This window comes from Astatotilapia calliptera, chromosome 10, assembly GCF_900246225.1.
Source record: "Astatotilapia calliptera chromosome 10, fAstCal1.2, whole genome shotgun sequence".
Taxonomy (NCBI): domain Eukaryota; kingdom Metazoa; phylum Chordata; class Actinopteri; order Cichliformes; family Cichlidae; genus Astatotilapia; species Astatotilapia calliptera.
Window position 1 is genome coordinate 25179978 of NC_039311.1, and position 26553 is coordinate 25206530.

The 26553-nt window shown below is 41.7% G+C and overlaps 1 protein-coding gene across 1 annotated transcript; it reads right to left on the bottom strand.

Moving 5' to 3' along the window:
- Positions 1 to 209: 209 nt before the first annotated feature.
- Positions 210 to 26005, bottom strand: mybbp1a (MYB binding protein (P160) 1a). Its single transcript, XM_026181528.1, has 27 exons — positions 25757 to 26005; positions 25077 to 25172; positions 21724 to 21807; positions 21567 to 21641; positions 21200 to 21307; positions 20914 to 21104; positions 20566 to 20733; positions 19951 to 20068; positions 19224 to 19513; positions 19002 to 19112; positions 18792 to 18917; positions 18456 to 18662; positions 18260 to 18368; positions 18068 to 18161; positions 17298 to 17455; positions 16297 to 16419; positions 15919 to 16107; positions 14987 to 15160; positions 14711 to 14868; positions 12867 to 13001; positions 12682 to 12751; positions 9399 to 9530; positions 9250 to 9318; positions 7406 to 7519; positions 3716 to 3817; positions 3510 to 3634; positions 210 to 1036 (listed from the first exon to the last, which is right to left on the bottom strand). The coding sequence occupies exons 1-27, from the start codon at positions 25931 to 25933 to the stop codon at positions 694 to 696; spliced, it is 3846 nt and encodes a 1281-aa protein (XP_026037313.1). The 5' UTR covers positions 25934 to 26005; the 3' UTR covers positions 210 to 693.
- Between the last annotated feature and the right edge of the window lie 548 nt (positions 26006 to 26553).

A 26553-nucleotide genomic window follows, 5' to 3' on the forward strand; every position in this document is an offset into this window, starting at 1 on the left:
TGCACACTACCTGCTCTGCACCAAACAGAAATGCAGCAAAAGAGCCCAACTTTGTGGAACAGCAAACCCAAAACAGAGCTAAAAGAGACGAGCTGGCCACAAAAGTGTGTCCAAAGTAATGACAGTGGGGGTCCATAAGAGTAGGATGAGTTAACCATTTGCCAACAACCTCATCATATTAATGAAAAAAAGGCAATGAGATGTCAAAATTGCATTCTCAACATACTTTTATAAAAATTTTACAGGTTTAAGATTATTTCATAAGCCCATGACTTTCCAGTATACAATTGGTTTGTAGCTCAGCCAGTAATCAGGAGCTCCAAAAACATTACACCAACACCTCAAGCCTGAACTTTTGATCCAATGCATGATGGATCCATGCTTTCATGTTTTTCACACAAGTCCTTGCTGTTTCTTTTTAACATTTTACATACCCGAATAACAAAACTACATAACTGTTCTGAAGTGGAGGCCAAGTTGATTAACTTCCAGGAGGAAACATCACATTTATTTTTCTCATAACAGCAGTCATATACTGGGAAAAATATAGTCTTTCTTAATTCACTTCCCACACATTAAAAGCCTCGTAATTTGACATAGAAAGATGTGAGAACCAGAGAAAGACGAAAACAAAGCGTCTTCAAAGGAAATTACAAAAACGTTTCTGTGTCCATTTAAATAGGAGTCTCCACATTACATCTGCCCTCCTCCCTCTTTCTTCTGTTTGGGCTTCTTCTTCTTCTTGGCTGCTTTGCTCTCAGACTCTGTTTTACTCTTTTTGGCTGGGTTGGGCTGTGATGCTGTCGCGCCACCATTGGGTCGTTTCTGTTTATTTTTCTTGTCTTGCTTCTTTTTGCCTTGTCCTTTCTCCGTCCCTGGTTTATCTGTGGAGGCCGTGTTGCCTGCTGCCGGCTCCAAAACAGGCTTATTGCGCTTCTTACGTTTTTTGGTTTCTGGCAGAAAACCCTTCTTCTTTGCGGGGCCCGACTCTTGTTCTGTCTCCTTCTCAGGCTTCGTTTTTTCAGCTTTAGGTTTCCTGCAACACACACAAGGTCAACATGACAGATTTTATTTTTAAAAAACAACTGCTGTGGTCAAGAAATAATTTGTTTATGTAAATAAAGTGCTGTATGAATCTACGGTTAAATGTGACTCGTTGTTTAAACTGTCGTCAGCAGGACTAGAAAAGCACTACATAAACACACATTAAGTATGCTAATGAATTTATGGAGTGCAACATTCGGCATCTTTCTTTAAGACACCTTGAGGTGTGGGCTGGAGTACCCAGGGATCGAACCACTGATCCTCCGATTTGCAGTCAAACTGCTCTACCTCCTGAGCATCGTAATCAAAGCACCGAAAACTGAATCATCAATCAATTTGAAACTCTATTAAAACACAGATTAACTACCCCAAACCTAAAACTTCAGAACAGTTTGTCCTTTAAATGTCCTTTACTCAGTATGTGAGGATTATGGAACTGAGGCAGGAACTTCTAATGGACATGAACAAAATTCAGAACAATCTAATCCAAAGAACGAGAAGACACTTAACATTCGTCCTTGATAAAATGCTGCTACTACTAACACTTCAAAATCCTTCCTAGTTATGACTTCCCATTTATTTTTACATTTTATTCTAGCAGAAATTACAGCAAGTCATTTATACCTGCAGCACACAAAAGAAAGGCTCAACTTCTTTGTCCTAGATTGGATCTTTGGATATTAAATACCATCACAGGCTGGCTTTTTTACATCCAGAAAAACCCGAGGAGATATAGAACAGATGGAGGTTTATTTAATCAATACTGGATATTCCCTTTGAGCAAAAAGAAAAAAAAAGAAAAAAAGTGGATACTTGGCTCAAGGTGTAGAAAAGAATAGTGTCTTATCGCTCAGACAGGAAATAGTGTTTCTATTACTCAGTCAAAGGGTTTCATAATGGCAGAGAGAAATGCGTATGCTCATCATCTGAAAGTGGAAAAGTGATTTCTCTCTCCCCGTCTCTGTGTAAAAGTGTTTTGTTCTTTCCTTTTTTTTCCAATAATGCTGGTCATTCTCATTTTTTATGCTATCAAATAAAACATTTGTACCTTCAAATGCCTTTAAAGACATTTGAAAATAGAGCTTTAAATCACATCAAACGATACTGGGGTATATTAATAAATGAATATGAGTTTTTACTTTACCATCTTTTCCAATCTGGGCATTTGAACTGAATATCAATCTTATACAGACTCAGAAATTTAGATTGTGGATGGCTAGCAACATGATCCATTTATTTCAGTGTTATTTGCTGTGCTTACTATTCAGCAGCAGTGGCTGCTGGCTGATAGAAGGAGAGCTAACATAGCTTGGAGGAAGCATACCACACTGCTTTCCTTATCCTGCTGTCTTAAGTGTAAAGCGACTTGTTTCATGTCTGCTCCACTCCACACAATAAGGAAGAGAACTACTGCAACCATGATTAAGAGCAGAATGCAGGAGATACTCAGGAGTCAAGATACATTTGGTGAATAATAATGCATACATGCATGCATGCATTATTTTTACACTTTCATGCATTTATCTCCCAACAGAGATAGTAGGTGGGGGGGGTCACATCAGGAAGAGCATCTGGTGCAAATTCAGTGTCAAATCAAACATGCAGAGCTACCCGCTGTGACGACCATTTGTGAATAATGGAGTAGCTGAAAGCCGCTTTAACTTTTGTTTTAAAGTCAGGAAAGCAACTGTTATTTGAGCCTTTATTTGATACCGGATCAGTACTCGGTCATCGGTAGATAAGCTGAGCTATCAATATGAGGATCCAAATTGAAAAAGTTGGATCCCCGAAACTTTAAAGTAATCAGCATATGAAAGGAAACGATGGTTTGCAGAAAGGTTTTGTGAGGTTACAGTCAGCTAGACCTTCAAACACCAAAATGTTATCAGTTCATCTTAAACAAGGGAAGATTTTTGCCATTTATCAACAAGACGACCCATAAATCAGAACTCCTATAATCAGTGCAGAAGCAAAATCATCGCAAGGATGTCCATCATTAAAAAAAAATCTCTGCCACTGAATGAATCTGTGCTGTTTAATACGTGTCAGTATTACAGGTTGAGAAAGTCTGCAAACATTAAAAAACTCCAGAAATACGACTTAGTGCACCGATCTTTCCCACTGAGTCCTTCTTGGGGGTTGGCAGCTATTAAGTAAAAGCCTGAGGATTACAATATGCACCCAAGCATGGTGTGATTTATACTTGTGAGCTCCTGGCACCCATGCGTAGCATTTAACAGAAGAAACGAGGATCGAGAACATACCCTTACATTGAGCTTCATTAATACGAGTTAAAATAAGCGACCCCTGGCACCAAACTGGTGTGTGTGGGCGAGGAAATCTGATTACTCACTTGCTGCACGGACACAAGGACTTTGCACAAACCTGATTTCTTCCTTTAATCTGATTTCTGCACAAGAATCACCTCTATAGCTCTTCATTTCAGAGATGCCGAAATAACTCACGTTACTCCAAAGTGTTTCATCACAGCCCAGTAGGTGTCTTCCAGCTTGCCGGTCTTCTTGAAAGCAATCACGCTGGTCAGGGACTGCAGGACCTGCTGGAGGGGCTCCAAATCCACAGACAGCTTCTACACATAGCATGCAACAGAGTCAGAAACTGGAAACACTTTACCTGCTTCTTCTCATCTCAACACTCCATGCAAACCTACCTGCTGGTGAACGTGCTTGACTATAAACTGGCAGAGCTCCAGAGTTTTCACCGCCTTCTCCTTCACCACCTTGCTCTCAGCATGACCAACTTGTCGAAGACTCTAGAAAGATGATGATAATGGGATTAGACTCATGTCCATGTTGGCCTTAATGCCTGATCCTGCTGTTTTCATTTGCTTCTGATTTGACAGCTTGGCCCATTATGCAACTACTGTTTATGGCCGCTGATTTAAACCTCTTGGTAGGTGAAGATGAACCTAATCAGTCAGCATTATCTTAACCATGTCTCCTGTGTTTATTTAAAACATGAGCTAATCACATATATACACTATACTCTGGGACCTTTTTCCTTTCAGATAATGATGAATGAAGGGGCTGCTCACAATCAGAGCGGTGTACCTGAGAGGACCATTTTATATTAGATCCACTCTCTTGGATCCAATAGTGGGAAAAAAAACCCCAGTCTGAAAGTGAGTATTTGGCTCACTTGCACATGGCTTCAGTATTTGAACTCCAGCCATGATTAATAGGAGTATCTACCATTATATAGGGCAGAAATAGAGGGGAAAACATAATAGCTCCACTTTAAGTTCTCTCTTTAGTTTCTCAACTCTAAACTGTCTTTTTATTCCATTTCTGCCACAACAAAACACAGTACAGACTATAGAAACCAACTGCATCTCAAACCTCCCCCCACCTCCCCCTTAGAGTACCAGATGAAGGATATAAACATAATCAGACGTCATCGAGTAATATATAAAAATAAGTGGTCATTTTGTTGCAAACCTCACGTACAATAACGACATTATGGTTGCGTGTTAATAATAGCCGCTGCAATACCTCCAACAAAGGATATAAATGGTAGGATATAATTTCCCAGCAGATCGTCTAATGGTGAATCTGATCTTTTCTAAATGAATATGACACATAACGTCTCTAATGGCCAAATGTTAGAGACAAAGAGTCCTTTTCATCTAGAAAGAAAACAGAGAAGACATCACATTCATAACACGCTCACAGTAAGAGAGATATCTAATGGGATCTATGTAGCTTTGTACATAGTCAACATATGTAACAGTGCAGCTCTGGCCCATCTGCATTCATCACACGTAGCATCCAGGTCTATCTGCATTTCTGATAACCTGACCAATAAAGACCATGTGCAACCTTAAACTCCATTACTGCGTGTCAAAGGCATGCTGAAGACGTATATATCCTCTTTATGACTTTTTTTTTTTTTTTTTGCCAAATTGAATCTGGGATGTTTTCCCCAGTTTCCTATTTAATTTAAAGATACTACACTGGTGAGCTGTGCATTGAATAAACGATACATTCTGCTCAAGATTTTCTTTGAGTCCATCTGGCCTTTAAAAATCAGATCTATAACTGACATCTGAGGACATAAAGGGAATCAATCTGAATTAGATGAAACAACTCGAAAACATTTTGACCTGACTTCATCTGGACAGCTGCTTTCTGTGGCACTGAACACTTCTGCTACACTCAGTCTGGCTACATGTCACTGCCTATCCCTTCATACAGATGGAGGTGGAACTGGAAGGTGAGCGGGGACCTTCTCATGCTACCAGTTAGGGCTGGGCCATATTATAACATGGTAATACCGGTACAATGTTAGGCAACGATAAGAAAATGGAATATCGCGATAGAATGTGGGTAAAAGGCGAGTGCCAGTGCCTTCGTTTTCATACGCACACGGCCGAAAAAGCATGACGGCAACGGAGAATGAGAAGGGAGAAAGCGGATCATTGAGTGAAACTGATGAACCAGAATTAGTTTGTAAAAATGGTGCCACTTCAGTGATGTGAAATTGGAATTTGTCCGTCAGACACATTTTTTTGTAGAACATGCAAGGGGGCCGTCATTATTGCCGTATTTGTCGGACTAAGGCGCTCATAAATCTCGGAGTAATCTGGGTCCTAACGAACACTGCAGCATCACTGACAGTTAAAAAAAATTGTCTAAATTCTTTCATCTTTAATAAAACGATCAGCATTGCTGCTTTACCAGGTGTAACTATGAAGTTTAACATCCAGGCATCCATAAAAACAGAATTTATTACACTTAAAGGAGTTAGAAGCTAGCAGGAAGTTAGCTCGCTAATTTCGCTAGTTACCTAAGTATGATATAGCATGTTCTGACTGAGAGATTTCTGAAAAAATTCAAACATACAGCTCTGCTATCACTTCCAACATAAATGAAGACAGGAAACTAAACAGCAGTGACGTTTGTAAGGTTAGTGAAGTTGGGCTAGCTGGTTTATAATGATGTGCTACGTGATCGCTAGCGACACAGCTATGTTAGCATAACATTAGCACAGTGAAGCTGGAGGATGAGCGCTAATATTTTTCCACTCGATGAAAGTTAACGTGAGAGTTTCTGGTGGTTAGGGACAAATGCAATCACATGTCAGGATGCTACAAACGGACCAAACTTCAGTTAGGAAAACAACTGAGATAATCCATCCACAATACGAGGTTAGTCATTAATATACTGCACCAACACAGGAATAGAGCAGCTGCGAGAGAATTCAGTATTAATGAATCAATGGTAGGGAAGTGGAGGAAGCTCAGGTTTCGGCTTTCCCCATATTCCAAAAGTGCTTCGTCTCTTTGCTATTACTGCCGCCCGGCATAATTTGCAGACGATGTTGTTTGTAGCCGCTGCAATGCTTTCGACCAAAACAGGCGCAGCTTGATGATGACACCATCAACATGCTCTATCGCGGTAGAGCGGTATAGTCAAAATCTCTACCGTTGGCCAAATTTATATCGTTTCTACCGTATACCGTTTATACCGCCCACCCCTATTTAAAACACATTATAATGTAAATGTAAACACCCAAAAGGACATTTTAATGTTTGCTCCAGTACTTTACTATCTATCAAAATAAAAGCCCCCAAGAACAGATTGCAGAGGTTTTTAATTTAATAGACACTTATATTTGAGTACAACTATATCATGTTCCATTACATATTACCATAAATGTTTAAACATTACTTATAAATATTAAAACAGAGGAACAGCTGAGTTGGATAAATGAAAGCCTACACCTGCATTTTTGAAATATTGTTATTGATAAATAATTCTTGATGGAAGAGAAAAGCTAGGATTTATGTGCAATTTCTTTGAAAACACTTTTTTTCACGACTAAGTTTCTAAAGTAGTACAGCTGGTCGTGTCGTTTGGTCTGGGAGGAAAAAGACAGGAGGTGGGGTTATTTGCAGAAGACCTGCAGAAGCATGCAATTAGGCATGTCTTCACCCTCCACTCTCTGGAGGACACACAGAGGACAGCGAGAAGAGCAGCGGCTCTAATCATCATTTATCACAGGACGATGCAATCTCATAAACCTTCTGGAATAATATAATAAAAATGCGAACAAGCCTGAAGCATGCTGGTGTATGAATGCCTCTACTTACAGTGAGGACATGATGTGCAGCTATGGCCTCATGCTGCTATACTCAAGGAAAAATGACTTTCAATCAGTTCCACAAGCAGAGGTTTACAGAATTTAAATGAGGGAAAAGGCCTGCCATCGGGTTCAGTGTCTTGCCTGGGGAGGCTTTGTCATGTGAGGGGCAGAAGATCAAATCGCTATCTGTGCGATTAGTGGATAACTCGCTCTACCACCTGAGCACTGGCTATAATGCAGAGGTGTGTTGACTCACCGCTGCCAGCTGACCTTTGACCTTCTCGCAGAGCTCGGTCCACTGAGGGCCGCTCAGCTGCTGCTGAACCTCCCTGCTTTGCATCGCCCGCAACACCAACACACATGCTTGACCCTGAACACACACACACACACACACACACACACACACACACACACACACACACACACACACACACACACACACACACACACACACACACACACACACACACACACACACACACAAAATGAAGCAAGTAAGACAAAGAATTTAAAGTTAAATTGAGCACTTTAATCAAAAATTAGCATTTATGATTTTTTATAATGTGTCCATGGAATAAAAGGCAGCTCAGACACAATGCTAACAGAAAAATCTCACCTCATCTCATTTCGAGATAAGAATAAACATGCTGAAATGTTTTTTAGTTTATTTTAAATGTGTCAGACGCCACAGAAACACATTTCTGAGAAATGTATTATTCACAAGGCTTGGTGGGAGATAATCTGTCTCCAAACAATTGAAGTCTGATGCAGACAGACTGGTGAAGTTTAACAAAATAACTTTCAATTCAGTTCAACTGTTTTTAAATAGTGCCAAATCAGATCAACAGTTGCCTCAAGGGGCTTTATATTGCAAGGTAGAGACCCTAAAATCATACTGAGAGACCCCCCTTGGAGCAACAACTTGTCGACAGTGGGAAGGAAAAAGTCCCTTTTAACAGGAAGAAACCTCCGTCAGAAGCGGGCTCAGGGACGGGCGGCCATCTGCCGTGATCGGTTGGGGGTAAAAGACAGAACACGGGACAAAAAAAAACAAAAAAACATGCAGCTAATTTCTCACATAACTGCTGGCGTCTCATATAAATGCAGACAGATTGACTGATTGATGGCAGCATGTTGGCAGTCTCCACTGATGAGTGCAACTTGTCTGCAGTGAGTCCGTTTGCAATAGGGGCCTGACTCAACTGGTTGCCAGCTGATTGTATTCTGGATATATTCCTATATAAAAGTAAGGTTACGCTTATGTCATTTTCTAGTTAAATCACTGTTTTGCAACTACATTGTCACTATACTTCTCTTATCCTTAAAGGAAACTCTTTAAAGGATAACTCTGGTGATACTCTAGGAGCAAAACCAGCAATACATTTATTATAAAGCAAGTAAACCCTATATGGTATAGAGTCTGTCGGTGTATTAAAATGATTTGTGATGTCACATGCTTGTTAATGTGCATGGACATGCTGTCCTGCTGCTGTAAATACTTAGTAGAGCGATAAATGTAAATTAATGCTTGCCAAAAAAGTGCAGTTTGCTCCCAGCTGTTTCAGTCTTTATTTATTATAAATATTTGTGAGCTATTTTTTAGTTTTATATCTCATTAAAGGAGGAAAAGCAGGGAGCTACTAAAAACAGTTGACTTTATTGCTTTTATGGAATCTGTTGACAATATAATAAATACAGAATATCACCAGTGCTATGTTTTAATATTGAAACACCATATGGTACAATAAGTCAAGGATCCAAACTCATGAACAGGTCTACTTATTCAGAGTGACACACCAACCGAGGACTGGGCATCACAGCTTTATTTGAAACTTTACTCTAGCAGACAGCACCATATGAGCCATATGTGCTCTAATTGTTTAACTTGCTCATGTGGGAGTTTTCCCAAAGTGAAGATGATCTTAAGTTCTCAATCAGTTAGTAAATGATATCATCTTTCAGTTTTATTCCCATGGCATGATGGGAGAAGAGAACTCTTTCATGTTTGTCATTTAGGATTAGGCTGCTTAACTGTTCCTATAGTAAACAACAAAAACAAAAAACAAAACAAACAAAATTGGGGGGTTTAAAACTTTTTACCTGCTGATGTTCTCTGACTCCAGATGTGATGTTCTGCACTGCTGTGTCCAACAGTTTCACGCATAAAACCTGCAAATAACACACAGGTGTCAGTTACTGCTTCAGAGGCGAGCGGCTGCACTCGGACGGAGGTGTGCGTTTTTACTCACGGGGAATCTGACGAATAAGTCGATGAACATCTGAGCAGTGAGTGGGCTCTTCCTCCGGCTCATGAAGGAGCACAGAGCATCTCTGAAGATAGTGGAGACCCGATCCACGTCGACATTACCCATGAACTTCAGCTGCACACATCAAATAGCAAACAGCAGACATCGGGGTTCAGATGCTAATTTAAAGCAAAAAGAACAAGCCTAAATAATAAAATTAGTCATGGCTGGATTCCAGTTAGCCATTTGTGTTTTTACTGGGAAAGCATGCGATTATTCAAGTAGACGATCGCTGCTACTCGTGCTACTACAAACACTTTCTAGTACAGGGTTGGAGCTCCTTTTGCTTTGAGCACTGCTTTAATTCTTCATGGCGTAGATCAAACAAGGTGCTGGAAACATTACATTTTAGTCGTTTTGATATGAGAGCATCACACAGTTGCTCAATATTTGTCAGCCGAGTACAGTGAACTCACTGAGTTCAAGAAACAAGTTTGAAATTAATGCTGCATCAGAAATCCAGACTCATCAGACCAGGCAACTTTTTTCTAATCTTTGATTGCCTAATTTAGGTAAGGCAGTGTGAATATTAGCCTCAGTTAGCAGCTGAAGAGAGAAGCTCCTGGTGTGGTCTTCTGCTGCAGTATCAGAGATGCTCTTCTGCATATCTAGGTTGTAACGAGTGGTTATTTGAGTTACAGCTGCCTTACTATCAGCTTGAAGTACTCTGGCCATTTCCCCCTGATCTATTGACATAAATAAGGCAATCAATAAGATGGGTATGTGGGAAAATCCCAGCAGATCAGCAGTTTGTGGAATACTCATACCCACAATGATGCCACATTCAAAGTCACTTAAACTGCCTTTCTCCCCCCACTCTGATCCTAGCAGTTGTCCAGGTGCATCTAATGAAAAGCAGTCAACTGTTTCATGTAGCCACTTGCCGCCAGACACCTCTCTCCATGACAGGAATTTGTATGCAAGCAAGACTTAAAGACATGACAGCACGACTAACTGAAGCAGCTTTGCAGTACTTTGATCTTGATTATGAGCAGCTGTGCGTAGGCTGCCTACTTGAATATGAGTAACTACATTGTGCACAGGTCTGTGGAGGGAAATCTGCAAGAAAAGAAATCTGCCAGTGCTACCGCGGCTAACATTAGCCACACTCAGCAAAATAATATTTGTTTAATAAAAAATGTGATTAATGGCTTCAATTAAGACTATTTTCTGAGTGCTTTAGAAAAGGTGATTAGTTAGTAGTTAGTTAGTTAGTAGGTAATTAATTTCTTTTCTTAATTAGTTGCTAAGAACAACTATAATTTTCACTTTGGGTATAAATGTGAGGAAAAAGTTGTGAGGTGAAAAATGTGGTGTATAAAATGATGTCAGAAAAAAAAAAAATCAAAACACAGAGAACAGAGGTGCCCCCCGAGTTCTGAGCGCTGAGGATGTTAGAATTAGGACCAGCAGTATTTCAGTGTACAGGCACAAACAAACAGAAACACACTTTCATTTGCATGTTTTAACAGATATTTGCACATCATTTAGATTGAAACTTGACTACTGTCGTGTCTGCTTGAATATTTGAAGAGAGAAGAGCCATTATTTAAAATAAAAGGCAAAAAAACCCCAAACAGATTAACGGTAACACTATTTGTGGAAAAAGAACATCCACTCACTGGTGTGGAGGCGTGAAGAGACAGATATGTCAAAACTGGGACAAACAAATCCCAAACTGTCTGCTGGAACAGAAGCTTATTTAAGGAATCTTTGTCAATACACTTTTAATAACAAGTCTTATGAAAACATCTGACAGCAGCAGCATCACGCAACGCTGGCGACGTGCATGGAACATCTGGTGAATGCCCCCCACCACCACACCACCACCAATCAGCCTGTCATTAAACTGAGGATTCACAGGACTCATTTCATTATTAACAGATCATTTTCTTAATTAAAATCAATATAGACAAGTTGTTTGGATTTAACTTATTGTTATCAAGCAGTCACTGATTTCATGATGTCATCGCTACAGTTAGCACAGACAGCGCTGGCATTAATATTGGCTTTCTGTAGGGCTCATGTTCGTGCTTTTCTCCTGCTGGGTATTAGCTCTCTTGGGATAATTAAGGCTTGACTGCACAACCAAAACAGGAAGAAGAAAAGTGCTTTCGTCTTCTCTGTAGCTATCAGTAGATTCCCTAAGGTAGCTGAAATAATGGATGGTAGAATAAAAGCAGTAACTGTGGAAGTGGCAAGAGGAAAGAGTGCCCCACTGGCCGAGAAAGCAAGTAAAAAATGGAGAATCGAGGAAACTGAAAGTAACTCAAAACTGGACCACAGACGGGCAAACAAGTAGAAGAAGAAAACTTTCTACATTAATGCTAACTTTAGTACATCCTAAATAGTAATGGCTGGTATGGCTTATTTACAGTAAAATTAAAACTGAACTGGTAAAAACTGCCATGAAAATCACAGGAAACAAATGTTTCCAGACAACATAGGAACAAAAATTGTCATTCATCAGGCGCATAAAATGGTTAATGATCCCTCCTGTATCCTTTTTCACGGCACGAGCTATTACCCTCAGGGAAACAGTACAAAGCAAGCGGCTATAAAACAAACCGCTATAAGCTCTCTTTCCTCCCAGCATCTATTGCACTTTTAAATAGGACTTAGCCCAATTTAAAAGCTCTGGAGCCACATCATCGTGTAATCGAATGTTTGCTGGTGTCATATTATGGGATTTATTGTGGGAATGCTGCTATGTTTAGCACTGTTTGTCCAAAAAAAAATTTTCCCACGTGGGAAAATAAAGTTTATTCTTATCTTCTTATCTTAAAAGTTGAGAAAAACAGAAAATACTAAGAAGTGAGTAAGGACAAAAGTTCGTTCAAGGACGAGAGAATAATCTGGTCAAAAGGGGGCCGAGTTATCCAGGACACTCCTCTAACCCAGTAAAGTCCAGAAACAGACCTGGAATCTGGTGCACAGCTGAGCACAACATGAGAGAAAACATAAGAACAGTACCTGCCTGTTGTGTAAATGTTTAATTACCATCTGTCTACTGACCAACTGTGTGACCTACAAGCAAAAAAAAAAGAAAAAAAAAAAAAGAAAGCCTGTCCTGTCCTTTATGTGACTTGTTTTGGGTAAAACTGGAAGAAAAAACACAAAAAAACAAAACGTACACATTCTGATCTAGACAGGCAAACCCCTGCAAGCAGGTAAACATGATGGCTGAAATTAGTGTGTGTGTCTGTGTACTTGTGTGTGAACATACGTCGGCCTGCTCCTCTGTGGTCTCAGCAGGAGGGGCTCCTCGCAGCACTTTCACCACATACAGAGAAGCACTGCAGGGAGAAAACAACACACTTAAGGCAAAAATAACTCTTCTCACACATTTAGAAATACGGTAGTGTCACATCATCTTCTCTTCAGCTCCGTAAAAAAACATCACTGCTGTACCTGAAGTAGTAAAGGGAGACTGAGGAGTCAGACAGCTTCTGGGATTTGGTGACCAGCTTCTCCAGCAGGTCATGGAGCTCCCCCTGTCTGTCACCGGCAGTCCTGCAGTAAACCTTGGACCTGCACAGGTGGTTCCTATAAAAACAGAGACATCAAACACTCAGGAGGACCTCAGGGGAAGCTGTCATTACTCATCCATTCATCCACTTTCTTAACAGCTTATCTGACTTACAGTTGTGGTCAGAAGTTTATACGTACTCGTCATGGGCATGAACGTCATGGCAATTTTATCCCCTTTGAACTGTTTTTATTTTTTATTCAGATGATTGTGCAGCCTACATCTTTAATGACTTCGAAAACAACAGGGAATTTGAATTTAATATGATTAATTTGGTCAAACTTATACATACACCCAGAAATATGTGGTTCAATGTCCCTTTGATGAGAGGTGCGCATCAACCAGATGCACCTTTGTCGGTTTCCTGGCTTTGTGGCCGAGTTGACAAAACCAGTGAAGGCTGTTCGAGAAACTTAATGTTAGCCTGCTTTATTTATTCCAAAACCAGTTTTAATGTGTTTTTGGGTGCACTGCCTTGTTGGAACACACAAATGTGTTCGAGTTTCAACCCAGCTGTTCATTTGAGGTGAAACTGAATTTTAAGGTACCGCTAGTCCTCCTTCATTACTCCACCATTCCAGTAACACTGGCAGCAAAACAGCCACAGAGCAGACCTACATCATGCTTGGTACAGTGGTAGATTTCTAAAGCCTCACCTTTACTCCTCCAAAGATATCTCTTGTCATTTTGGCCAAACAGCTCGATCTTTATCTCATCTGACCATAAAACATTTCCTGGGTCGTTCCTGAACATCCTAACCAATTTCCTCTCATCTGAGGATGATGCAGTTTGGATCTTCTTCCATACGTTGGCAAATTGGTGAAACATAAGAATAACTTGTACTTAATCTACAGTTTAAAAAAAGGCTCCAGAAGACCTACCCAACTTCTGTAAATCCACATATCTCCTTAGATCACTTTCCCATCTGAGTATTGGTCAATCCAATGAGTGCTGTAACTGCAGTTTTGCAGGAGGGCTCGAGCAGCCATGTCAGTTCAGAACAGGGTTCAAAGACAAACACACAGAGGGCTGAAACCCTGACTGACCTGAACTTAGTACTTAGATTCAAAGACATGAGCTTGGGCCATGTTAAAATCTATCACCTTGTCTTTTAGATACAAGCTGGGTACCTGAAACCTTCACCCTACTGCTTAGTAGGGTAGGGTAAGAAGTGGATGTATGCACACCCTATTAATTCTGTGTGTGGTGGTGGGTTTGGAAGCCATCTGAAACCCCAGAGCAATAAAGTAAATTTTATTAATTTGAGAAAATCTGTTTTGTCTAATTCAGCAGATTAAATTGAAATTTACCCCACTGATGTTCATAAAGTCTGTTATTGTAAAATTGTTCCTCCAAACTGATTTGCTCTGCCCACGTCAGAGATCTAATACAGTTAGAGAAACTAAACGTTCAAAAGCAGCAATAGCCACTGTTGAAAGAACATAAGCCATTATCCTCTGAAATTCCTGCCATCTATGGATTTATAAATTGTCTCTCAGTTTCTCCAAATACACTCAAATCACCAGCTTTGAACTTGAAATTTTACAAATTGCAATAAATAAAATGAAGTAATACAAGCAAAAGTGTTTTGTAGTTGATCTCCAGTGGATAAAAACGCTGACGTGAACATTTCAAATTAAACATGAGACATAAATCGCAACACCAAAGATTTAAAATTAATTATGACACTAACAGTCAGCTCAGTCCACAGCTCACATGTGTTTACCTGAATATGTCTGCTGTCCGGCGCAGGAAGTCCTGCTCCTGCTGGTCACTGCCGGAGCTCATTCCTCGCTCGATAATGGCGAGCAGAGGCTCAACCAAGCCGAGGACGAGAGGGCTGCCAGCCTGCCGTGCCACAAACACTTCAATCAGGTCCAACACCTACAAGAGCAAAACAATGGGATGAGAAAGGTCTGTATTTTACTTCTCGCCGTCTCTCCTCTTAGTGACATGCTGTGCTGGGTTAAAGATGTGTTTGACAGGACTGAGCTTAAGCTACCTTGATCTTAAACTCTCTGACCAGCGTCTTCTCCTTTTGTAGTTTTGTCTTTTCATCCTTCTTGGCCTGGAGCTTTTTCTTCTGCTCTGAGAACAGCGCTGACAGACTCTTATCCAGCTCCATCATGGCTTCATCATCCAGATCTTCATCACTGCTGGCATCCTCCACTGTGGCCTGAATATGAAGTACAACTGTGTTACTTTGACATTGAAGCACTGAATTATAGCTCTAGCCTGAGGTCTCTGAGGTGAAACATCTTCTGTTAGGCTCCACCTAAACTTAAATTATTCTAGCTGAGCTTCAAACACATGTAGTAAAATTAATAAATGGAACTGGGAGGGAGGTGGGTTGCAAAGAGGCTTGCAGTTATGCTGCAACTGAAGTCGGGCTAAAAGAGCTTAAACAGCAGACAAAATACAGAATACTTGCTCAGTTTTTATTGCATCTTTCTAAAAATTAGCTGTTAAACAAGTTACTGGTGACGTTCTGTTGCAATTTTATCTTCCTGCTTTAGGCTAAAGGATGACGATGGCATTACAAAATACAGCCCAAAATGTGGTGCTGAGGAATACAATCTCGTCATCCTAATCTCTAATGAAGAGAGAGGTGGACTAATGACAAGATGTATGATGAATATTAATTTGCAGGATTTTGCTTTTTTGTAGATTTCATGCCGGCACTGTGGACGATGCTGACTTAACGGCTGTGAAATTTTAATTTTGGTCACGTTTTCTATTTACGCACATAAAATTTGCTCCCAGGATGACAAAGATTAATGTACTTAATGACCACGGTGTCTTTACACAGAACACTTTGGTGAATCCTAATGAACACTGCTGCTGTGATGAGCCTCTGCTCGGCCTTAGTGGGCTCTTTGTATTAAAAGTTCATTTGAAATCGGAGCGGACAAGCTGAAAAGCCTGACCACCCACCAGAGCATTCTTCTGCTGGAGGACCTTCATGAGCTCCATGCGGAAGTTCTGGTCCACTGGTTCCTCGTCCATCTTCTCATCTTCCCCTTCCTCCTCCTCCTCCTCCATTGCTTCATCTTCAGAGTCGTCATCCTCGTCGTCGTCATCATCATCATCATCATCATCATCAGATTCATCAGATTTGTCATCCTGAAAAAAACAAAAAAACAACAACTGAATAACTAAAATAAACAACGTTTTGTGTCTAAAAGAATAAACTGTAACCGTAAAGATAGAAACAATCGGCATGTGAAAGATAAATAATTTATGTTTGAGTAGAATTCAGTGCATAAGACAGAAAAAGGTTGATAACAGAAAATGCGTTTGACAACAACTGACCTCCATCTCCTCATCATCTTCCTCGTCATCCTCCTCGTTTGTTTTCTTCTTTTGTGTTGCGTTTGAGTCATCTTCGACAACCACAGCGGCGTCCTCTTCGTCATCCTTCTCTGGGTCTAAAACCTACACAAAATGTTGTTGTTACAAATAACACCGACTTTGTGCGGAAATCGCTGATGCATTCCTTTTTTGGCTGTTTGGCAAAATTAAGCAGGAAACTCATTATTTTAGGCAGATTTTACAAAAAATAAAAATAAAAAATTGCCGTGGCTAACCAACACATTACTCTTCACACAGGCTGTTTACCTGCAACCAAAGCCTCCACAGGTCAATAGCACAGGTGCAAAACAATCGTAAACAAAAAGCGTCCAATACCAGGAATCTGTTGTGTTTATAGATAAAGGCATAAAATAAATTTGCTCCATGGCTTTACTTCTTCAGGTCTGTGTAATCAAAGCCGAAAATAGATATCTGGCCTAAAATTAGAATAACATTGCTTATCTAGTTCTCTACGTAGCTATTACATAAATAAATAGCTACAGTTAAATAGCTGTTTGAAAATGGTTCCACAGAAAAGGCGTGAAAACACACTAACTTCATCACATGTTTTGATTTGGGGGTTTTATGAGCAAACTAATAACAGTAGAAAGCTGCAATCTGGCAGTTTTCCTATTAAGATGTGTATCACCACCCTGGAAATTTTTTTTCAGGGGAATTGGAGATGGTCAGATTGGAAGCATTTGCTCAGTTAATGTGGAATGAACCAAAAGTGTCATCAGGAAACCCTGAAAAACGCAGAAACCCCACAGCACTCTTGGTGTATCTTTGTCACATGACAAAGAAGTGGCCATATTTAGGTCATGTGATGAAAGAAGAACAGAAAAAAAACTTAACTAATAAAAGGCTCTGGTTAAAGTTACATTACACTGATAACCTGACTTATGTTAATTTCATGAGTGTCTACAGGGAATCCCGATAATGACCCCGTATGTGTTACTTACATCTAAGATGGCGGTGAGGGCGGCTGCAGTAACGTGGGGGCAGATGGAGGAGAAGACCGTCTTGCACACCTGTCTGATATGTCTGCTCTGCTGGGAGAGCAGCGACAACAAGATGTCCACCATCACCTCCACCCACTCGGGCTCCTCCTGTTCTGTGGCTGCATTTCAAAACATCCAACACATTCATACACTTAAAAGCAGCACTCGCTTATTCATTCTCTGGCTTCCTAAGAGAAAGCACAATAAGCTAAGAACACAAAATTCTTTTAATTTTAATTGGAATAAGCCGATTATTAAGAAATTCTGCAGAAGGTGAACAAAATTATGCCGAATAATCTGCTTTTAGCTTCGCTTTTGGTCTCCACCAACTGCATGGACATTTCTACAGGGAGTATGAATTAATTTAGTTGATTAATTTGATCAAAAACGGGAGTAATTACTGATACTTAAATACGGAAGTTCAGTCTTACCTTAAAAAAAAGGTACAGCTTACAGACCGTCAAATATGACGCTAAAATATGTTTGGATTTCTAGGTTGTTCTGCTCACTTTCATTTTCTGTGAGGCATATTTCAAAAGTTTGGGCATAGCGAGGTTGTCTGTGTCCTGCTGCTTCGAGTGTAGGAAGCAGTGGGAAGGTAAGCACAGACATGAAAACAATGTTGACCTTCTCATAACTCCTGGCATTGCCAAAAATGCTCAAGCATTTCTTTATATATATGAAAAGAGATGTGCTTCGTGATGCTGCTGCTTTTTATCACAAGGCCTGACCTTCTTTTTTCTTTTTCTTTTTGGCCTTCTTCTCCTGAGCCTTCTCCATACAGCTCTGCAGGTCTTTCATGATGTCCAGCAGCTCCTCAGGGGCCTTTGGGAAGAAAAGTGTTACTACGCTGCTCTTATTCAGCTAATTTAGGTTTAATGTGTACAAATAACCAACTGTAAACAAGCTGATGGATGCTGTACCTTGAAGAGGTGCATGCCGACCAATAGGAAGAGCTGCTGGAACGCGCTGCTCTCTGCTGTTTGGCTTTTCTTTGCCTTCTTCTTCAGGTTTGCCACAGACTCCAGCATGCTGGAAGAAAACAAATCAAAAATGGCACAGGTGAATAAGCAAAACTCCTTTAAATGTAAAGATTACATCATATTCCAGCTTCCCTACCTGTCCCAGGCTTGTCTCTGCTCAGGGCTGAAGGGCTGGCTGCTCTGGACGTGTTTTGGCTGGTTAAGCAGGGCTTGCGCGTACTGAACCAGGTGGTAGATCCACATGGTGCCGTCAGCCGTCACACCCAGAACCCGCTTTTGGCTGACAGCTGCACCTTCGGTTGCGTCCTCAGTGAGCGGCATGTGGTGCATGGACAGGAGAAGTCTGGGTAGCGGAAAAACAGAAGACAGCTGAATGACAGCTCAATTTTTCTTGAAGAAAAAGATCAGAGAAATAAAGTACAGCCATCAGCGGGTGATATTTAAAAGCTGCAGAGAAAATGTCAATTCTCACCCGAAGAAAGAATTAACGAGCACGGCTCTGGTTTTATCGTCGATTGGGACAGAAAGCTTCGTCTTTGTCTCCGAGATGTCGGCCGAGGCCTTCTTGGCGCTGAAGAAAGCATGGAAAAAGACAAACCTGGGGAAAAAAAACAAAGAAACACTAGTGAATAACCTCCTCTTCATCAAACAAAGAACTTCACAGCGCTCAAACAAGTCTTACCTGGCCACATCCATGATGAGATCCTCTTGCTTCTTCACCTGGTGGTTGTCAATGATGGAGGCGAGCCGGGAAACAATCCACTTCCTCAGGCGGAATACAGATTCCTCCTTCCTGAGGAAAGATAATCAACAAGTTGCATTCATCCACTTTCCGTGCCTCTTTTGCCCTGTTCAGCACACATTCTCTGCACGATCTAGCAAAAACAACAGCAGATGCACTCACTGATCTTGTCCTCCCTTGCTGTCCTTCTTCTTGTGAGTACTGATGTCCAGCAGCTTGTCCAGCTGAGGCTGCAGGAATATGTCCTTAAGCCATTCCACATAGCCCTGCAGAGCTGCAGGCTGAAGGTGCTGCACCACCTTCCACACCGACGGCACCACGGGGTAGCCTCTGTTGGTGAGGGAGGAGAAACCCACCATCACTGCCAGCTGTTTGTCTGAGTCCCGACAGCCTTCCAAGAAGTCCGACACAAAGACGTCCATCTCAGGGGCCAGCTTGAAGCGGTCCGGTTTCTAAGAGTGAGAAAAGATGGAAGCGGACCTACATTAGCTTTAATATGTGTGAGCACGGCTTTAACATGGTGACTTGGCACTGATTCTGCAGGAAAGAAACCCTCATCAACAAGCTGGAAGTGATACAGTGCTTTACAAACCAGTGATATTGCTGCTTGGTGTCAACTAAAGTAAAATGATCACATGACCTCTGTGTTTGGTGAAAGACTGTAGGTCATTTGCTGGGAAATTTTCACTTTATGAATTATAGGCATGGCACATTTTACTACACAAATTACTACAAGTACAGTAACACTAGGCTCATTTTAGCAGGTCTTGTAGCAGAAAGCATTGCAAGCAATCTCCTCTAGTGTGCAGATTTTATTAGCTCGTCCCATTAGATGACATTGAAGAGTGGAAGCTGTTCTTTATAGTCAAGTCTAGACGGTGGCACTGACCTGAGCAGACACTACGTGTTCCCCATAGTTCATCATCACCTCTCCAGACAAGACGTCCTTCAGCTGGGCTGTGGACAGCAGAGGGAGGGTGCTGCCCAGCAGACGGAAGCTCATGTAACTGGACACAGATGGGAAAGCAGCAGAAGGGCTGAGCACAATGACATAATAAACAGGACAAATCAAAGAAAAAAGAAGAGTAAATCCTGCAGAAACAGGTGTGCTCTCTCTCCACCTCTGTCAAGTGTTACTAAAGCAAAGCAGCAAAGTGAGCACTAAACACAGCGACAATATAGTGTCAGATTTGCTGTTGCAGATTAAATCCTACACCCTCCTGCTCCAAGTTTGACTTCAAAATCAACACAAACTGCTGAGTTATTAATTTTCATGCTAAATTCCTGACATGAAGATGTCTGCACTTACGTCTGATACAGGATAACGAAGTCAGTGGTATTAAAAAAGTGCTGTTTCATCTAGTGCAGCACTCAGTTGTCTACCACAGTTAGTTCACATCTGATAAAACCATTTCCAGTGAGCATAACAATATTTAATTACTTCATTTTAAAGGGCTAACTGTTCAACGGGCTGCAGGCTCCCTCTAAAGCTGACAGGACTCACTGAGTTGGCCCCGGCTGTTCCTTTAACATGCCATCGGTGATGGCTTTATTCCAGAAGAGCTCAAAGCTGTCTTCCTTCAGAGAGAGCTTCAGGAGGTCCAGGACCACTGCTGGGAGGATGCGCTCCTTTTTCACAGCGTGGGCTGCCGTCTTCAACACTTCTGTTATTCTGCCAGACATCAGATTAGACAGTTCAGTCAGAAGCTGCTGATTAGCAGACCCAGAAGGGGAAAGTGGTGCATAATTATAGGATGCACTTACAGTAGTGTAGCCAGCACAGAGCAGTGCAAGCTAAAATGAACATTCAGATCAGCAGCAGAAGATGTGCGTGTTTGTGAAAGCTTCTTACTTGGGTATGTTGTCAGCGTTGATGATGGTGGAGGAGCCCAGCAACTTCTTCAGTTTCTTGGGTTTGAGGGTTTGTGGGAAGCGCTGCAGAGCTACCAGCAGCAGCTGCAGCTGCTCCGGAGTCCTGAAAGCAGATTTCAGGTCAGTCTGCAGGGCTCCCATGAGGACCTCCTCAAACACCTCCTCAGGGACCTGATGGACAGGATGACATACACTAGAGTCAGAAAACCCCTGAAAATAGTTGAAAAACACTATTTTTGTAGCAGTAACTAGGCTGCAGCTGTCACCTCAGCGAGGATGTCCATCATGGTCTTGGTGGGTAGGTCCTTCAGGTGTTGTTTGTGCTGACTGAGGCTCTGCAGGAGCTGCACACATCCCAACACCACCTGCGGCTCCTGCACAGAAACAAGACAGAGAGCTCAGAGACCACAACGTATTTGACAGAGCATCAGCTGTCCTGGATCTCCTCTGTCACCTGGATCTTAAATCTCTCGTGAAATTTACAACCGCACAAAGATCTGAAAGTGATGATGATGACACGATTGGTATCCCTTAAATATTTGCAGGCATCCTCAGTATATTGTCTCAGGCACATTCTCCTCTTTAATGCAGCAAAATTTTTTCCAAGTATGCTAAAAATGTGAGAAAACTTACCTTAGAGAGGCGGTTGGACTGATGAAGGGCAAGAACACCAAACACGTTTCCAAACATAGCATTTCTGGAAAATTTCTGAAAGACAAAAGATGAAACAAGTTCAAAGATTGCATTCATCAATTTTGGTGCTAAAAGAGACCAAACACCCAAAACTCACCTTTTTAGCTCCTTGCAAGTTGTGCTTTTCTTTGATTCTGTTGAGTATACTCTGCAGGGAGACATCTTCAAAGGCACTCAAAACCTAAAAATAAGGGAAACTTTACTGCTTAGCTCAGTTATTATAGAGCACTTTCCTAACACTAGCAGCAAAACAGCATTTGTACACACTTCAAAACCCACATTAGGACCAATATATTCAGTTCAATACTCATCTTAAAATAAGGCAAAACTAGCACTTTAAATTGCATGACGCTGTACAGAAGGTGATACACAAATAAAGGGAGACTGTCCATGCTAGACAGAAAGCAAAGGATGATTCATTCAGGAGGTATGTCCATGTTTGACAAGGGGGAAAAACAAATTCCAGTGTACGTAATGACACCCTGGAAACTTCTGGCTACCACCCTAATTTAAGATGAATATAAAGCGGGGCTTTACAGCTGACTGGTTAGCTTTTAACATGATCACATCTACTCCTTAGACTTTTGAATTTGCTCTTTAATGAAGAGTAACAGCAACACATCTTGACCACTTTATTAGGTATATGTGTACATGCTGATGTCATAACCTATTGCTATACAAAGCTTATAGTGACACTTTTGTACGTACAAAAATGTGCCAAAAAAAAGGTGTGTATAAGTCTTTTACACACAAATCATCGCTTCTCTCTCTTTGTCTCTATCTTCTTTGTCTTCTTCATCTGCTTCTGTGACTTCTGTGACATTTGCCTCTTTCTCCTCATCTTCATCTTTGACATCTAAAGGTCATCACGGCAGATCATCTGAACATCCCCCCAGCATCTTCCTCTGTCGTGCCAACGCTCTGCAATGTCTTCCTTATCTACACATCATCATAAACCTGCTCTCTGGTCTTCCTCTTTTCCTCCTGGCTGGCAGCTCCGTATTAAACATCTGTTATCCTTCCTCTCTACATCTCTAAACCAACCTCAGCGTCACCCCTCTAACTCTTTAACATCTTTGAGATCAAAGCAGCTAAAAGCATCTACTCCCAGAAGCTGGAAGAACGGCTCTCAGCCAACGACCCTGCGTCAGTGTGGAGGGGCCTGCAGGAAATCACCAGCTACAGACGCCCCCCACCCACTATTGAAGCAAACAAAGACCTGGCCAACGAGTTAAACACTTTCTATTGCAGGTTTGAGACGGACAGACTCCCACCCCCCACCCTCCCCTCCCCAGGGACATTGCTTCAGACATTGACCCCCAACACACCTTCCACCTCTCCCCCCTTCACCCTGCCCCTCCCCAATCCAGACTCAACGACCACCACCACCCTCCCCAATCCAGACTCAACGACCACCACCACCCTCTCCAATCCAGACTCAACGACCTCCACCACACCTTTCACCCCCCTTTCCTCCTCCAGGAAACTCAGAATACACACTCAGGATGTGAGCCGACTATTCCAGAAACAGAAGCCCAGGAAAGCCCCCGGACCAGACGGCGTCTCTCCCTCCTGCCTCAAAACCTGTGCTGAACAGCTGGCTCCCATCTTTACTCGCATCTTCAACAGATCCCTGGAGCTGTGTGAAGTTCCCTCCTGCTTCAAACGCTCCACCATCATCCCTGTTCCCAAGAAACCCACCATCACAGGACTGAATGACTACAGACCTGTCGCCTTGACGTCTGTGGTCATGAAATCCTTCGAACGACTGGTGTTAGCCCATCTGAAAGACATTACAGGCCACCAGCTGGACCCTCTGCAGTTTGCCTACCGGGCAAACAGGTCGGTGGATGATGCAGTGAACATGGGGCTGCATTACATCCTGCAACACCTTGACCGCCCGGGAACTTATGCCAGGGTCCTGTTTGTGGACTTTAGTTCGGCTTTTAACACCATTGTGCCTGAACTTCTTTCCTCCAAACTCTCCCAGCTCAGCGTGTCACCAGCTACCTGTCAGTGGATCACCAGCTTCCTGACAGACAGAAAGCAACAAGTGAGGCTGGGGGAGATCACCTCTGAAACCCGGTCCCTCAGTATTGGTGCCCCTCAAGGATGTGTCCTCTCACCACTACTGTTCTCCCTCTACACTAACGACTGCACCTCCAAGAACTCGGCTGTCAAACTCCTAAAGTTTGCAGATGACACCACTGTCATTGGCCTCATTCAAGATGGTGATGAGTCTGCATACCGGCAGGAAGTTGAGCGGCTGGTACTCTGGTGCAGTCAGCACAATCTGGAGCTGAACACTCTTAAGACTGTAGAGATGACAGTGGACTTCAGGAGACATCCCTCAACTCTGCTCCCCCTCACCATATCAGACAGCCCTGTGTCAACTGTGAAGACCTTCAAGTTCCTGGGTACAACCATCTCCCAGGACCTGAAGTGGGAGACCAACATCAACTCCATCCTCAAAAAGACCCAGCAGAGGATGTACTTCCTGAGACAACTGGGGAAGTACAGTCTTCCACAGGAGCTGCTGATCCAGTTCTACACTGCGGTCATTGAGTCTGTCCTGTGCTCCTCCATCACAGTCTGGTATGGAGCAGCCACTAAACAGGACAGGAGCAGACTGCAGCGGACTGTACGGGCAGCAGAAAGGATCATCGGCACCCCCCTGCCCTCCATCCAGGATCTGTACCTCTCAAGAACCAGGAAACGGGCAGGGAAAATCATCGCAGACCCCTCACACCCTGCACACAGACTTTTTGATCTGCTGCCCTCTGGCAGACGGTACAGAAGCCTGCAGACCAGGACCACCCGACACAGGAACAGTTTCTTTCCCCTCGCCATCTCCCTTCTTAACAGTTGACCTGTCACACTGCTCCCACTGCAGCTGCACCTTATGTACATTTTGTAGTATTCATTCCACCTCATTCATTTCTGTATTTTATGTATATAAGTTTAGATTCGTTATTTATAGTTGGTTTACACAGCTTTGTGTATGTATGTGTAATGTGTATATATAGACACTTGTGTGTGTGTGGGTGTGTGTGTGAGATTTACATTGCTGTGCTTGAGAGCCACCATCTACCAAAACCAAATTCCCTGTATGTGTCTGCACATATACTTGGCCAATAAACACGATTCTGATTCTGATCTTTGGTTCTGCCACCTCCAACTCAGCTTCCTATTGTTTTGTCAGTCAAAGTCTCCAAACTATACATCATAGCAGGTCTCACAACCATCTCTTAGCACATAAAAGCCACATCCAGGAATTTTTATCACTTATGAAGATAAATAAAGAGGATTTTTGTTATTAAAAGTAGTGTTGAACTCCTGCACTGTGTTTATTACCCCCAACCCTGAAACAAAGAGATGTGGCTGAAGCTGTGGATGTGTGCGCAGAGGCAGGGCTGCAGACAAAGATAGATGGGGATAAACTCCACTCACCTGCCCCAGAGCGAGGCTGAACCCAGGTCTCGCAGTCTCCCGTGTGTGAGCCAGTCCATCCACCAGCCTTTTAAAGGTGTATTCCAACTCATCCTCCTGCAAAACATGAAGAAAGATGATTTAAAACTTTGAAACTACAGACACTTTAACACTGTGTGGAATCATATATATGCTGGAATATACTTATACAAGAAATACTACATACTAAACCTCAGACATTTTTATAAGTGCACTCTTTATGCTTCATCCTTGACCCTTGACAGTAAAATACTTTACTGTGCTTTACAGTATTTCTGCTTGCAGTACGGTAAGAAAAGGTTTACTATATTTTTAAGTAATTTTATTTAATGTTTTGATTCTTATACCGTATACAAGGTATTTTAACAAGTTTTGATAAAGTAGGTAGTTACGGTAATAGTGCCTTATGTTAATAATATAGGCCTGAAACTGTTATATGAGTATTTAAATTCTTGATACTTGAAATACTTCAGTGTGCCAATGACATCCTGTATGATATCCAGTCATATAATCAGTTACATATGAAAACATCTCCACCTCTCCATACGACACTATGTGTACAACTACTACTTCTAAAACTACTAGTGGAAAACTTCTGAGGAGTACATGTGCAGCGGGACCACGCTCCGTCTCTCAGTGACACCGATCGCAGTCTGCCTCACCTTGTTGTTGGTTTTTAGGTACTGTATCAGGTTTTCCACCGCCTTCAGTCGGACCTCTTGATCCGGTTTGGCCAGGTCCCAGAAGAAGTCGAGGAAGACCCGGTTCTGCTGCAGGTTACCGGCGGGCCGGAGCGGTTCCGCCGCCTTCACTGAGAGCTCCACCATCTCTACAGACATCTGTTCCAAATGCCACCACCACCTCAACTCATGCTGCTGCAGGGGGAACACGTGCCTCACTCACGGAAACTACATCCGGGTCAACTCACCAGCCATGTTTTTTTTTTTAAGAAGAAAAAACTTTATTGAGCGAGTCACAGAAGGGAATATATAATATAATATAATATAATATAATATAATATAATATAATATAATATAATATAATATAATATAATATAGTTAAAAGAGTTGTTAGAAAATGAGCATATATAGCCACATATTCAAATAATAATAATAATAAATAATAAAAATGTATCAATGCATTTATTTATTGAATTACATTTAATTAATATCATAAAACATGTTTTTGTTACCATGAGCCTTGTTTTAAGATTTATTTCATCCAAATGGTTAAAATAAATGGTGACTTTTTTCATTTGATTTTCCTTGATTTGTCCATCCATTACATTTTCACTAGAATTGGAACATTTTATTTTAATTTAACATTGCACTTTGTGTGCCTTTGTTTGAATATAAAAAATTCACTTTATATTTTCAATCTTTCATATTTATATTTTCAGTGTGAGTAACAAAACAATTTCCCTCTGGGATCAATAAAGTATTCTGAATCTGTTCTCCAC